The sequence below is a fragment of the Falco rusticolus genome, chromosome 7 (assembly GCF_015220075.1).
Source record: "Falco rusticolus isolate bFalRus1 chromosome 7, bFalRus1.pri, whole genome shotgun sequence".
Classification (NCBI taxonomy): Eukaryota; Metazoa; Chordata; class Aves; order Falconiformes; family Falconidae; genus Falco; species Falco rusticolus.
Window position 1 is genome coordinate 53,497,135 of NC_051193.1, and position 15,502 is coordinate 53,512,636.

Here is a 15,502-nt window from a genome sequence, read left to right on the forward strand (position 1 = left end):
AGAAAAACCCTGCTCACCTTCCTTTTATGTAGAGATGACTCTGAGGAGCTGACAGCCTTTTTGCGGCTGCTTTCTTTTTTCTCAGATACGTAAATCTAGAACCTGATCTCTGGATATAATAGTTTTATTTGAGAACTTCGCTACCTATGTTTTAAAGTCTAAAAAGGTCCTTACAATACAGAAAACACCCTAGAGATCCAGGACATTTAGATACCATTCCTGGAAAGAATGGTCTCATAAGTTTAGACTCTGTTTGCATGAAATGACCACTTGAAACTGGAAGCATTCACGGGCAGGAGGTTTTTGATATTTATTGCTATTTGGAACAGCAACTGAGTTTTGCTAGGCCAAAGAAGCAAAAAGGATGCCTGGATGCAATAAGAGTATCCAGAAGGGTTTGCTTTCCCTAAGACCACAACAACTGCTGTGGTTGCTGTGTGTCACGTTCCTTGTATGAATACCTCAAATACAACTGCATTTCCTGGGGTCACCGTTCAGGTTGGTTCACATATTGTAAAACCACACAGTGGTTGGCCCTTTTATATATTTTCTGTCAAGCTAGTGATGTTTTGTATTGAATTCTGCACTAGAAAAGACTGGTTTTGAAATTAGCTGTTCCCTAGCAGCAACTTTGTCTCCCTGCTTGGGAATTTCATCATCAATCAATGTGAAATGTGGGTGCTAAAACTCACTGTTTCCCTTTTTCTTCTTCTTTCTGATCTGGCCTCACTTTTAACTACTCACAAGGAACAACCCTTTTTCTCAAAGAGGTGGAGGTGAATCTGAACAACTCCCTATCAAATCACATCTTTCAGTTGGTTTGATACCTAAAATGAGAAACAAGAAAGCCTGTTCAAAGCCTCTGGGGCTCAATAAATTGAGGAAATACATTATGCTGAGAAACTCAAGCCATGGATGACAGGCACTGCTCAGTCTTGCAAAGGACAAAAGTCTGAACGCTTCAATCACTTATCCTAGGGCTCTCAAGAGGAGATGTGACTTCACTACCATTGGGAAACAAGGTGCAATCACTGTCAGAGGAATGGAAAGACTGATCACAGGATAGTACTCTGTGGCAATCAAAGTAGAGAGACGAGTAAAGGAAAAAAATAAATTGATTCTTTTAAATCCTTTGACATATTTCTGGAAATGTTCAGCAACACCCAGCAGTGGCGCCTTCCCCAAAAGACAGTTACTCAGAATCTGACAGAGTTTTATACTCTGAATTAATTTTGGCACTGAGAGAAACTTTCCTTCTCCCTTTATTGGATCAGAAAAAAGTATAGTTGCTGTAGAATTGCCTCCTCTTACGTGAATTAAGAATGGTGCTTGTGACGATACTGCAGCAATAAATTCAATTTGCAGCAGTAACATGTTTCAACAGAGGCAAAACAGTATAAACACCATTCAATAAAAAATTTATCAAATGATTCCTCTTAATACTAGAATAGACTTATTTATTTCTCTAATGAAAAGGGTAAAATGTCTTCAAGATATGCCCTGTCACAACACTGTGACACTTGCAATGACTGACATTTTCTCTGATATTTCTTTTTTCCATGGATGCATAAAGTGCACCGCATGAATATGAAGTGACATCTTTACTAACATGTGGTACTTACTTATCTCCTACAATTCCCAAGTTGATTGTTGGATACCCGTGTTCCTGGATTGTAGCTAGGAGAGTTGAACGGTTACTGTCCCGAATCTTCCCTGGCAAAAGGTCATCTTCAGGATTCAGTAGCTGTAAAACCAGAAATACACTCAGTTGGTCTCCTTGGAATACTGTGCCTTTACACAAGTGGGAATTTTCTTCTTCATACTGGTCAGGATATTCTTAGACACCATATATATCATAAAATATATGTGTAAAGTGATTTAGTGAGTTTAAATTAATATGATACGTAATGTGCTTGTTTAGTCCAATCCTCCACACTGCTTTGTTTGTTTCTATTGGTTCACATCTGCTAAACTTTTCTCCTTACTAGTACCTGGCTTCTAATCTGAAACATTAGAAATCAAAACACAAACTTTTAAGTTTTCAAGTTATTGATTCTATTTAAATAGTTTTAAAGGAACCTCAATGATGTTGCTAACCAGATTTAAAGGTATTAAAAGAAATCTTGTAAACATTGTTTACTTATCAGTAAAGGTGTTTTTTAAATACAACAATCTGTATGGAATAATAGAAGCTTAAAGCTTGGTTCTCCTATCAATTACTGTTTTGGATGAAAAACTTTGTCTCAAGACAGTATTATGGCAAGTGCCTTACATGTGTCATATTTTGGAAGTTAAACTGTAAAACACACATATATAAACACATGTTTTATATAATTAGGAATTCTTTTGTAGAAAACAGAAGGACAACCAATGCTGTCAGGAATTAAAATAATAGTAATACTGATGCTGATGATGTATCTGTCAAAATTAGAGCAACGGTATTAGGTAGTAAGGTAAGAATAATCAGAAGTGGAGCATGGCTAAACTTTGATGCTTTGGTTAGCAGCTCTCTTTCTGTGCAGATTTCCATAGGATGTTTACAAAACCCACTGTGCAGGATCTTTTTTAACACAATACAAAGAAGAGTTCTCACATCAGTAAAAAACCCTTTAATGACACACAAGAATCTTCTGTCATACAGAAGATACTGTTCAGAAAATCATCACCTGTAATCCTTGTAGCAGTTTGGATTTGTTCTTTGCTTAGCGGTACATTTCCTGCACGACACACCCTGTCTGTGTTGTGCAATCTGGCAAGATTCTGTCCCAGCAAGGCTGGTCTCAGCCACCCATAGTACTCAGCAGTCACAAAGTAACCTTCACCAGGGTTTTGGAAGTGGCAAGGGCACCACCAGATGACAAAATTAGAACTATTTAAAGTTTCCAAAATCTTTCAAAATTCAACATATCCAAGCTGTATGAGAATACAGCTACTGGGTTTATGTTTGTGTCTGGATTTCAAAAAGTTTGTCTCAAAGGACAGTCAAAACTGTAAGTAAACTTCATGCGGTCTTTAAACCTCAAACGGACATTACCTCAATACACAAGTTCTTTTGTTTTTGCTTTTCTTATTCTCTTTCTGTCCCATGGCAGGAGGGAATGAGCGAGCATAGTTGCTGGACAGGGTCGACCCACAACATATGTAAAATTAGTAAATTAAGTTAATCTTGAATGTGATTTTTCTGATGTAGATAAGACAAAGCAATTAGAAAGCTTGTCTGGAGTTCTACCAACAGGAGACTGGATTCCAGTGTGTGCTACTACTAAAAAAAAATGCAAAGGCAAAATACTACAGCAAGGCATTTGGTAGTACTACTCAGTTTTCAAAGACAGGTTATCTACCATTCATGCTGCAGCTATAGAGGAACGCTGCTCAAAAGAAATTACTCTTCCAGTCATGACTGGCAGTATGAATTACAACCCTGACTACTCCACAGGTCCTCCCTTGCTGGCAGGAGGAAAGCAGCTAGCACGTGGTTGGACACGTTACCAAAATTTTGGCAAAGACAGTGTGCGAGACTTGTGAGAGAGCCCTCAAGGGAGAAAACATGAGCAGCTGATTATGGGTTGATCACTTACAAAAATGCCTCATGTCAACATGAGTTGCAGCTCAAAAAGTAAGTCTACTTGGGAATAGGGTAGAAGTCACTATCTGAAATGCTGTCCTCAAGAAAACAGCAATTTAGACCCTGATTCTAAACATACTTTTCTTACCTCATTCCCTGTTGACATGACTGCAACCACTGGAAACTTGTTAACTTCTACTTCGGTTACTCCAACAGTTGCTAAGAGACCAATCTCAGACGGACCCATGTGGGTTCCTTTAGCCAGCACACATTCACCTCTTTTAATGTCATGTCCTATAGGTCTGAAAATCACAGCACAGAAAAAAACGAGAGAAACCCAGAATGAGATTGAAAGTATCTCTCCTTGATTGGTCCTGCCCCTGGTGAGCAGCGTCCAGGGATGTTTATTAGCCAGATTGTCAAAATGTCAGTACTAATGGTTAAAAAACGAGTACAGAAATCACCAGCCCTTCTATTCCTTACAAAGATATTTTATTGTTTATAAAGTAGGCTGTTTACAGACCTGATATCTTGGCCTGGTCGAGCCTGCACCAGGATTCGAACCTCTAGTTCTTCAGTGCCCTATAAAAACAAGGAGATCAAACGCGGTCAGCTGGGCTATTCAAAGAAGATTAATCAGCTTTAATTTCTCAGAAGACTACACAGCTTAAAGCACTCGTTACCCTGAGACCTTATGGTTTAAGCATCATCATCGTTCTCCTGATCTGTGTGTCAAGATTTTAATACAGTGTGTGCTAAAACTGAACGGCTTTATAAGAAATTCTCTCTTTGATGAGCACAGCAGGGAAGGACCAGCACTGAATACATAGTTTTACCGTCTTTTTTTTTTATGATCCCTGTGTTTATGTACCTTTCCTATGTTATGTCCTATGTTTGTCTGTTGACCTGCTATACCAAGTGGATTCTTTCTACTCCTCTCAGCCAACTTGATAGGCTCAAACAGTTTCAAAGATGGCATTTCAAAAGGACCACTAGTCTGACAGGCAATATGCCACTACATCTGCAGAAAGGTGGGAAGAAGCTGTATGTTCCGGAAGAAGCTATACGCTCTAGTTGTTTCAGGATTTTCACATAGATTCCTGTAGTGGAAACTCCTACTTGAGAGCTTTGTACAAACCAGGAAGAGGCTTATTCATCACATTTATTCACTGTGAACAAGAAACAGTGGCCTGAAAACCCTGATGCCTACTTTAATGTTTGTGTTTACTCCTTCAGAATTTCAATGGTTTGGTGACTCATTCAATGCCAATAAATGGCACATGACCTATATTGTTAATATTTAATTTATAAGCCCTGGAAGTGGTTGATGATACATATGCATTTGAGATAGTGCCAGCCTGTCAGTAGCACTAATTTACACTTAGGCTGGAACAGATTTTGTTTTCACATTATCATGTAGTGCTTCATACTTTAAGTACCTCAAAGTTTTAAATCAAGCACTAATATTACAAGACAAACAAGGCACGTCATTGTAATTTGGAATTTTTACAGGAACGATAGTATTGTATAGGACACTGGGACTTGTCTCTTTTCTTACAGTTGATATGGACTGCATTTTCTGAGTTCAAACCAAGTGCTTTACACTAAAGGCCCCACAGTTAAAGTTAATGAACATGTTACAGATTGTGATTCTGTTTACCTACTGTGAAAATGGATAAATTTAAACCCCTGAAAACCAGGAAATGACTAACAAAAACATCAACCCTGAAATAATTGATTCCTTACTTTATCACAGTATTTTCAAAATAGGCTTTTAATGCAAATTCTGTTTCTTTTATACCTGCTCCCCTTAATATCAGAGAAGTGACTATTTTTGGCTTCTAGTGTCCAAAATGGCTGTGCTGGTGCCCAGGATGTTCTTTTACCTCTGTCCCCATCAGAAGCTGTAGAAGACGCTTTAGGCTTCTGATGAAGATCTGGGGCAACAGTCAAAAAATTGTTGTATTTTTATGACACTCTGGGGATAATTGGCCAGTCATGAAGATTTGAATTTCCCATATCCTGTTAGCAACTAAAGATGGCTAGGAAGTTTCTAGGGAATCAAGAGGAGTGCCCATGATACATTTCAGTAATAGAAAAGGTCCTGTTTAGGACTCCTGAATTAGGAGAGAAAAGAAGAAAAAGGCTTTTGAGGAATTTAGTAATCCCAGGTTTGAAAAGCATTGTGGAGAGTGTGACCATGGACAAAATGGTGATGTGCAGAGATTATTATTTATGGAACTGATAGATATCCCAGAATGCTTTAGGAATACAAGATAATTCAGGGTCGCTCGAGGCAGGGCTTGCAGAGAGGTATGATATTATACTGAGAACATCTTCCATGTGGTGTGTAACAAGCAGCATCCTTCTTGCTGTGTACTAATATATCTTGAACTTACGAGTGGTTTACTCTACTGGCTGTTAACAGCCAGCATCCATACAGATATACTGATGCTTGGTCTTGGTCCAGACTAACTCTTGTTTTGGTTGATCACATTGGCCTCCTTTTTCCTACGAGGTGACGTAAAAACTCAAAATGAAAAGGGTGTAGACATGTTTTTGCAAAAAGATCTTTCTAAACGATTGTACATTTGGCAAGCTGATGAGAATTTTTCTTCCTGCTAGATAGATGTAATTCTTTTCAGGCCTGTGACTTCTACAGTCATTTAGGGAATGCTTGCAATGATGCTAAGTACTGCTACAACTAGAGGTCAAGGAGGTCCCTTTTAAAAGTACTCTCTGTCTTTTCAGAAGAACACTTTTCAGATGTTAGAGATTTCATTTCAGTTAAATCCCAGCCCTGAAGGAGTTCTTATACTAAGAAGAAAAATATTCTTGAAATATATAGCCGCCCAGGCACGAAAAAGGTGACAAAAATAACATACTAATTGAACTATACTGATTATTTATGTACAGGATTAAGACAGTGGCATATTCAAGGACAAGGAGAAACTGATGAGTTGTGCCTCAAACTTTTAGGCAGGAAAAAGCAGCTGAAGGTGGCTGACCATTTGCTAAATATTCAGAGTTTAAGCACATAGCAAAATAATCTGTTCCTACATGCAGAGGAGAACATGCACAGAAAAAGTGGAATCCAGGAAGACAGTCATCCAAAGAAGCAGAAGCTAACAGGTTATCATGTATGTTGCTCTGCAATATGATAGTCCTCCCATGATGAAGTGGGCAATGACCACAGAAAACTTGCTCAGTAAGGCTAACTGAACGATCAACAAGCAGTGAAGGCAATGGCGTATTTTAGGGGAAGATACAGCTTGTACACACACATCTGTAACCTCAAAGCAGGACTGACTCAGTACATTCTCTGTTAGGAAGAAGGCCAGCCTAGACAGCTTGCTGACTTCATCAGATGTAAAAATATATGCATTTATAGTAATAAGGCACAAGAAAGGATCATGACAGAATGTTGCAGTTTCTGCTGTCTTCCTCAGCTTTGAAGACCAGAATTCATCTGCTTACACCCCAGCTGCAATTGCAATGTTAGCACAGAGCTATGGCGAAGTGGAAAAGCTTGTCAGAACAGCACCAGAGGAGCAAAGGCTGATTTGAGCAGAGAACCATGCACATACTTCATTTCAAAAGCAAACTTGGCAGCTCTGTCAAATAGAGATGCATCTTCTTGCCTTAAAATCTGTTAGATGGTGGCAAACACAATGATGTTGTCCTGAAATCACAGCTGGGTAAGTGAAAGAAATGATTCAGAAGGAATTACCTGAACACAAAGGAAGTCTAAGATGGAATGTCTGGCATACAGTTGTCTACAGAGAGCTCCTGTGCTCCATCAAAAAACTCCTTTTACTTTGTTAAGATAACTGTGCATACGGAATTAGTACTATAGCACTCGTATTTGTTCAGTGGTATTCTGCAACATCTGTAAGGTAGTGCTAATATGATTTATAGGTATGCTAGAAAATCTGTTCAAATTAAACACAGTTAAGACTATGTTCTGGATGAATATGCACCTTATCCATTTTCTGGTTTTCAGAGGTCTTAAATTCAGTATTTTCCTCATTTTAAAGGAGCACAGAGGTCAACTGAAGAAAGTTATGGTTTAAAAAAATTTGAGGGGCACTTCCCCTGTTACATAATGAAACCCCTTATTATAAATATATGCATTTATTGTAAGTTATGTGCACAAGACATTCTCCAAAATCCACAAAATTCACCTTTGCTGAAACAAGACCAACTCTGGTAATACAGAAGCATCTTCACAGCATAGTTCAAAATCCAAGTCATCACATGGATTTTGCTGCACTTAAAACAGTTCACTTTCCCCACAGAAAATCATATTCAGCTTTAACTCTGTCAGCGGTAATGTTGCACTATAACATTTCAATGTATTATTCTGGAATCAATATGTATTTTCAGAAAACTTTTCCCCTTCTTACATGTTGAGTTTAGGAGAACTTTGGAAGTCCTCACCTTGCTGAGTTTCAGGACGATCCTGAAATATGAAGACTGCTCTACTGCTAAATGTGAACTCAGTAGAAAGGAAGGAAATGGAATGTCCGATTCCCACTACTCTGTATTTTAAAATGTGAATACAGTAGGCACTCAAATTGGACTGTACTTATGGATCTCCAAGAAGTATCTGCCTTTCACCCAAGTCATGCTCCCAAATACTTTAGTGCCAGCATTCAACAACTGTGATGAAAAATAGATGTCAGGGCAAGTAGGTACTGTTATGACATCCTGAGAAAGTGAGTAGAATTGCCACTAGGAACTAATGTGAAAATCCTCAAACTTTTGAGATTAACAGAAGAGCTTTTCTGTAGGACTATTGTTCATATTTACAGGATTGTACCACGAGCCATTTTCTGCTGCACAGAAAACAAAAATGAGTTTTAAGTTGTGACTCACATCATCTGATTCCCTGATGAGCTCTGTATCTTCCACTTGCACCACTGCATCAGCACCACATGGAATTGGAGCACCGGTTGTAACACGCATTACCTGACCAGGCATCACAGTCTGAGTTGGCTGAAAAGTAACAAACAAAAATTAATTTATTTTTGAAAAGAAAAAACTCAAACCATTTGAACTTCATGGAAGTAATCTGAAAGACTAAAATTCTTAACTGTGGCATGACTCTTGATATACTGCTAGTGGTATCAACAGGTATAAACTTTAGGCCGTTGCTTCAGATATGGCTTTTTTTATATGGTCAAATATTAGGTGGCTTCAGATTTTTCCCCTTAAATTTCTAACACAAGAAAAACTTTTAGATGAAGCAATATACTGATACTGTGGTTGGCTCAGAAAAATAACTGGCGCAGAAATATGTTAGATTGGTGACCTTCTAGAAACTTAGATAAATAAAAATCTAGTAGTTCTGTGTACATAAATATTTTTGTAGAGTACTCTGGTCCCTAGGGTTGAAATTTCTTTGCTCTGATTTGGTTGGGTTTTTGTTCTGCTTTGTTTTACCAGCACTCTTTATATGAAAAACCAGCAGCTTGTAAGTAAAGTAATGTCACCAGCTGCTTCATTTTTAAGCAGATTTCCTCATACTGAGACACAGCTCAACACACGTAGAGTATCTATCTTTGTGAGGATCAGTTTAGCAGAGCCTAAAGTTGATAATATTCTACAGTTATATAAAGTCACAGTGCATTACAAAGTTGCAGCAGAAGCAATAAAAAGAATAGAAAAGTATCAGAATGACGTGATAAAACAACCAACATGGTTTTAATAAAGTTTCTTACCAGTCAGGCAGCCTATTTTAATACACATTTTCCAAAATCCAGGGTAAAACTGTAATTTGACCATGACCACTTAAGGAATAAATAACTAAAATAAAAATCTTTCTGAAAAAATGCAACTAAAGGAAGCTGGTATGAGGATTGAGATTTCATTTCTAGAATGAGTGCTTGCTCCCCGCAGCACTTTAGTAAGCCCCATTTATTTAGGCTTTACTGTGATTAGTGAACATGCTACACACAGATCCACACAGCTCTGCTCAGACCAACATATTCTGTATGTGTAATCCATGTGCAGATTGACTCTATCTTCCATACGCAGCATTGGAATATGTCCAGGGCTTCTCTGACTGTGATTAGCATGTAGTTGGTAGCAACCCACAGACCTGCAGGCAGCACTGCTCAAGCACTGTCACCTGCTCCCACCCAGCACGCATTTACTCCCTGACTTGCGACAGGAGGCTCTTAGACATCTGCAAATTCTAGACCGGTGGCCAACATTACAGCTGTGCAGAGCTGTGTGTGCTTTGCCCACTCTTCTACTCCCATTTCTGCACTGCTGTAACCTCTGAAATGTGAGTATTGCTTTGAAATGTGTATATTGCAAAGGTTGCTCATTGGGACAGAAGCCCTAGGGAGAAGCTGGAAAGGGTTTCCCTCTGGTTTAGCACCATATCACAGTGACCTATAGTATCCCAAAGGAACAACCGAGCCTGGAGTTGATTGGATCATGACCCTTTTCTACAGGTGATGGAAAGCTAACATCCTTCAAGAAGAACATAAAAATGCTCAAATAAATGAAAAAACCCCACCAAAACAACCACACTTACCATGTGCCATGGTTAGTGTGTTTTTAGGGCAAGATTCATGTCATCCTAAAGCAGGTATCTAAACCAGATAACACAAAAATAATACTTCTTTTTTAAGAATGGTATTTATTTTTCACCACAGACTATGCAAGGAGCTGTGGATGAATAGCTGAGATGCTGCCATTTATACTGAAGATGCTTAAAAGTGAAAATAGTCTTGTCTAGTGTGTTATTTTAATTTTTATGAACACAGATGTTGCAAAAGGCAAAGCTTATGCCTTGGATTATGGGACCTCTTTTGCATATTGTTGTAGGTATAGTCTATAGGTACATTAACAACAGGTAATATTGTTTTGAACTTACTACAGTACTGATGTCTTCAACAAGAATTTTCAGAGGAAAAACGTATTGCATAAAAAAAATGTCCCATTTAAAATGGATTTTTTCAGCCTCAAGAACCACAAAGAATAAATAATGTCTACAGCTGTGCCAGAAATCAGTGCCTACGGTGATAAAATGCACTGTAACTATCCATGCTTTTGGAGTTTATTACTAGATGAGTTAATTTTTTGAGATGTAACGATGTGAAACATTTAGACAAATTTATGATACAATAACAATTGTTTTTAGAATTGGTTGTGCTGCTCATGTATTTAATTCACTTTTTGTCCTTTGAGAATTTGATATTAACTTTATGAGCAAAAGTCAACCACCAGATTTGTGTGTTAATCTCTAGGGCTGTGTTCTTCTGCGCTAGAGACTATGAAGATAAAGAAATGACTGCTTCTCAGAAAGCATATTAATGTACAACAATTTCACAGAGGCTCTTTTAAAGGCCTTTGAGAGCTCACACTTACCTGGAACAGGGTAGTACTGGGTTCTGCCCTTTGCCTTCATCACTGATAATCTATTTAATGTTAGTCACTGGATAAAACCCAGAAGTAATCTACGGAGCACAGCCCCCACCTCAGGCATTCTCTCTTGCGCATGATTTACGATGACCCGTGCTCCTTTCTATAAAAAGGCCCAAGTTAATGGAATGGTGGAAAACGTCTGTTTTCAATCCTGTATTACAGCTGGTTAGTCACAGTGCCTCTTACAAATGTATTTAGAAGGTCTTCCATGAAATGGTAAGTAAGCTCCAGCTGTGTAAGTCTATAGGAAGAAAACGACTGCTCCCCATGGCTGAGTTTTTCATGCAGAGGCCACGTGCATGGCTTGTGACCAGTACTCTCAAATGTGCCCTAACCTCCCCAAAACAGGGCAGCGTCTGAAAGTTTTCCTCAATACAAAATAAAAAATGGTTGTTAACATAAACACGACCATCTGGAAATGGAAATCAGAAAATAATACAAGAAATATAAATTGATAGGGAAATGTCCAACTTGGCTATATGGCCTCGCTGCAATTCTCAGACCCATTTCCTTCCTCTCTGTGTAGCATTTACATAACCTTCTTCCCTACAAGAGAAGCCAAATCTAAACCTATTTTGAACTCCCTGCTGTGAATCATTCTGTTAATTGGTCTGTAACATGAAAAGCAGAATGTTGCTGCTGAGAGTGACTGAAGGGTGAAACGAGACTGAGGAGCATTCCAAGGCTATAAATAACTTCTTGGGAAGGAGATGAACCTGAAGATGTGTTGGCCCAAGAAAAAAACTTTGACCAATTATTCAGAGGTCAACAGCCTCATTTTTCCACCTCGCTACTGGTACTATTGGAATTATTCTCTCTCTGCATGCCTCCTCCCACCCAATTTTTGTTCCTTGCCAGAGAGGGTTCCTATTCTGAGTAATCTGGGAGGACAGACTGTCCCCGCAGAGAGACATTTGTGAGCTCTTGAATTTTGAGGAGGGAAGCAAGCTCCCATTTGCCCTTTTGTCCTTTGTACAAACCTGCTGAACTGATTAGGACACTGAAACCTTTAGATCTGTGCACAGTCCTCCCCATTACACACACCTTTAACAGTCCTGGTTTTAAGCACCACTGTGCTGTGATGTTTTTTAACTAGCAAAATGCTAATATTGATGACAGGTGAATAATGATAGGAGTGATAATTCAGCAGGTTGCTCTGCTGGTTCTTGCTACTTTATAGTGACCATAAAAAGGTTGTAGAAATAGTTGTCAGCCTTTTGGATTCTGGACTAGTGCTTGAAAATGCAGACAGAAGGGCTAGAAGTCCAAGGCAGGTGAAAAAAATACTGAATTCATTAGTTTACTTGGTTTAGTATTCAAAGCAATTTTACATATTTTGTATAACAGATTCATTAATCTAAGTTCATGTGAATTTCCGTATTAAGATGATGTCTATTATACCAAGGTATAATTCATGATGATGGATGGGAACTACAGCAAAATTTATTTTCACAGGTCTTTGTATCTATCATGAGTAACCAACTTAAATGTCTATTATGCATTTAGATGCAGTTCAACTCCATTTTTAAAAATACTGAATAATTCTGCAACTGGTAATACTTCTGAAACCTGAAACAACTTTTGAAATACATCTGTTTTACTTGGACTTTTTTGTTTAGCAGTCAAAATGGGCACACTGTAGATTCCTCATTAAAACTGATCAATCCTTTGTTTCGCCTGTTACATATTGCCTTTCTCCATCATTTCACATACAATGCACAGAATTATAAACCAGGATGAAATAGCTGGAGAAACATTGTGAACTAACCCATGTTCTCCTGAACAGAAGTTAGCAGGTGCAATTAAAATGACAGAATAGTAAAAATGGTTGAACATAACTGACTTTTTTTTTTCCCATTACCCCAATATTAATACAGGAATTTAATGAAATAAACTCTTGAATTTGAGAGCAAATCACAAATTGTGTCTATTCATGAATATTTACGCATCACAGCAGGTCATGAAGGGTTGCTGCCCCCACTGGCTCTTAAACTCAATCCACACACCTGCGAAGGTGCACAAACACTCTTGATTTAACAAACAAACAAGAGCAATACCACAAACCAGGCTGCTGCCAGGCTTCCTCAAGATTGTTCTGATCATTACCCATCTGTAAAGGCTTCATACAAAATTCTTACACCTTGTTTTGCAGGTATTAGTGTGAAATATGCAAGCAGCTTGTGGAAAGTTATTGGGCTCATGTCCCTTTAAAAATCTACCAGCAAAAAGGGGGTTAAATCATGCTTTTATCTGTTTCTGAATTGCGATGCCAGTAGGAACCTTATGTCCTCTAACACTGTATTAGGGCAGAACAGTACTGCATGCATGCCTATCGGACATGTCAGCACAATGCTCTGAAGTATTCTGGGATACCCTTGTTAGTTCCTTATGTAACCGTACTGCCTCACTTTCTGAATTCATGTCCCAAGGCACAGAGCAGGAGGGTCGGTACAGCTGTGTCCTACTTCACACCACCTCCAAGAGTATTCAGATTTGGAGCACTAGCAAGGCTTGTAAAAATACAAAGAAATATCTTACAAAAGAAAAATATGTTAAAAGGAAAAGAAAAGAAAAGAAATTGTGCTCACCTGCTCACCAGCCTGGGATTCCCCTATGATGAATCGATCTCCTGGGCCATCAGCAGCTGTTAAGATGGACAATACAAATGGTAAAGGCTGAACCAAAACAAACGATGGCATTAGAAATTAAGGAGAACCAAAGAATGATCTAAGATTCAGCTCTTCAGTGTCAGCATGACAAAGGTTATAGAAGTTTCGCAAATATTTCCCATTTTAGGTCCTTTTAAGTTGTGTTTATTGTTTTGAAAATTACAGGTTCTATAGTACTGTTAACTGAAATTTTCTGGGCAATATGGGATCAAGGAAAAAAAGATTAGGAGGAATTACATTAATAATAAAAATTTAAGAGTGTTCATGAGAGTATATTTGTGTAATTTATAAGATTTGTAAAAATGTCCACTGTGAGCAAATCTTTATGTGAAACTAACACAGGGGCATCACATACCCTGTAAGTGTGTTATGTACCTTTTTTCTAGACAACAATGGAATACTGACATTTTAGAATCTCCCTCTGCCTTTGGAGGAAAACATGGACAAATGCCACAGTTAGATTGCATAGATGACCACACAGGTTTGGCATTTTCTGAAGCACAGTAGGGCTAAGATAACACAACCTGGACGGACACATTAGAAGTCTGAGTTCTGTTCCTTTTTGTATTTTAGGAGCTAGCACTGAACTAGCTACCTTGTATCTTTCACTGAAGCCATTCTGAAAATTGAAAGTCAGAGATCATTGATTTAACAAACTGAAAGTCTCCAGGACTTCTAATTTTGACAAATCTGTATTTTTAGCTGGACAGCAAAGGTACCATTACTGACAAAGTTTAAGCTTCTACCTGCCTAAAAGGTCTTTCAACAAGTTGCATTAGTGGTATTATAGGCTCTATCTACCATGGTGTGAAGTACGTATGGAGAACAAGCAACTCTTGCCCATCCAAGCACAGCAGGCATGCTGTCAAGGGTGTTCTGACAAACCGGGTTCATGCCATCACATTTAAATGTGTCTTTTTGTTAATTTTAAATCTCTAACTGTCAAAAGTTGATTTCCAAGAGATGACGTCTAATCAGTGACAATGGTTATCTTAATACATTCTGTTTTATTTCAGAAGCCCTGAATATACAGCTAGATAACCTCATCTTATCAAGAAGAATTACTTTCAGGAAGGATGTCCATTCAGTCTGTATAGTGATTTATCACATCTGTACTCATACATCAGCTGCAACTCTGCAGATGATGATCTACAGTACTTAGTCATGTTTGAAGACTAATGATTAACAACTTTAAAAGCCTATTGAACAGCCTAATCTATGAGCTTCAGAACAAACTCTAAAATAAGAAAGTGGAAAAGGACTCAACTACTTCTTGAATAAGGCATATAATACTACTGAACACAGTTCTCATACCTGCATGGGAAATAATGCACTAGGATGATCCAGAAAAAGAAGAGAAAAAATTCCCTCATAGCCAAATTATTTTAAACCTGATATTACTGAATTAGGTTTTATTCCCCCATTAATAACGATACAGATGCAAAGTTTACAGGTGATGTACAACTGATATAACTTGAAGAAAGTGGACAAGAAAGTGGGCAGACAGGTTTATGTGACTGAAAGCTAATCCTTAATGTTTTGGAAAAAATAACTGTTAATGTCATCAATTTTATCTCTGCCTACAAGCTTTGTTTCTCAAATCCTGAGATAACAGGTCTACAAGAACAGTAACAGAACAGAACAGAACATTTCAGTTGAAAGGGACCTACAATGATCACCTAGTTCAACTGTCTGATCAATTCAGCGCTGATCAAAAGTTGAAGCAAATTATTGAGGGCATTGTCCAACTGCCTTTTAATCAGTGACAGGCACGGGGCATCGACCACTTCTCTAGGAAGCCTGGTCCAGTATTTGACCACCCTCTCAG

The 15,502-nt window shown here is 38.3% G+C and overlaps 1 protein-coding gene across 8 annotated transcripts in view; it reads right to left on the bottom strand.

Annotated features, from left to right (window-relative positions):
• GPHN (gephyrin) overlaps window positions 1–15,502 on the bottom strand; it is a 296,920-nt gene that overhangs the window by 27,820 nt on the left and 253,598 nt on the right. For all 8 annotated transcript variants that reach the window (XM_037393801.1, XM_037393798.1, XM_037393797.1 and 5 more), the window contains 5 exons: window positions 13,594–13,649; window positions 8,444–8,563; window positions 4,089–4,147; window positions 3,714–3,867; window positions 1,623–1,744 (listed from right to left, as the gene is read on the bottom strand). In XM_037393801.1, the coding sequence (XP_037249698.1) occupies window positions 1,623–1,744; window positions 3,714–3,867; window positions 4,089–4,147; window positions 8,444–8,563; window positions 13,594–13,649 (511 nt within the window). The remainder of the gene's footprint in view (window positions 1–1,622; window positions 1,745–3,713; window positions 3,868–4,088; window positions 4,148–8,443; window positions 8,564–13,593; window positions 13,650–15,502) is intronic.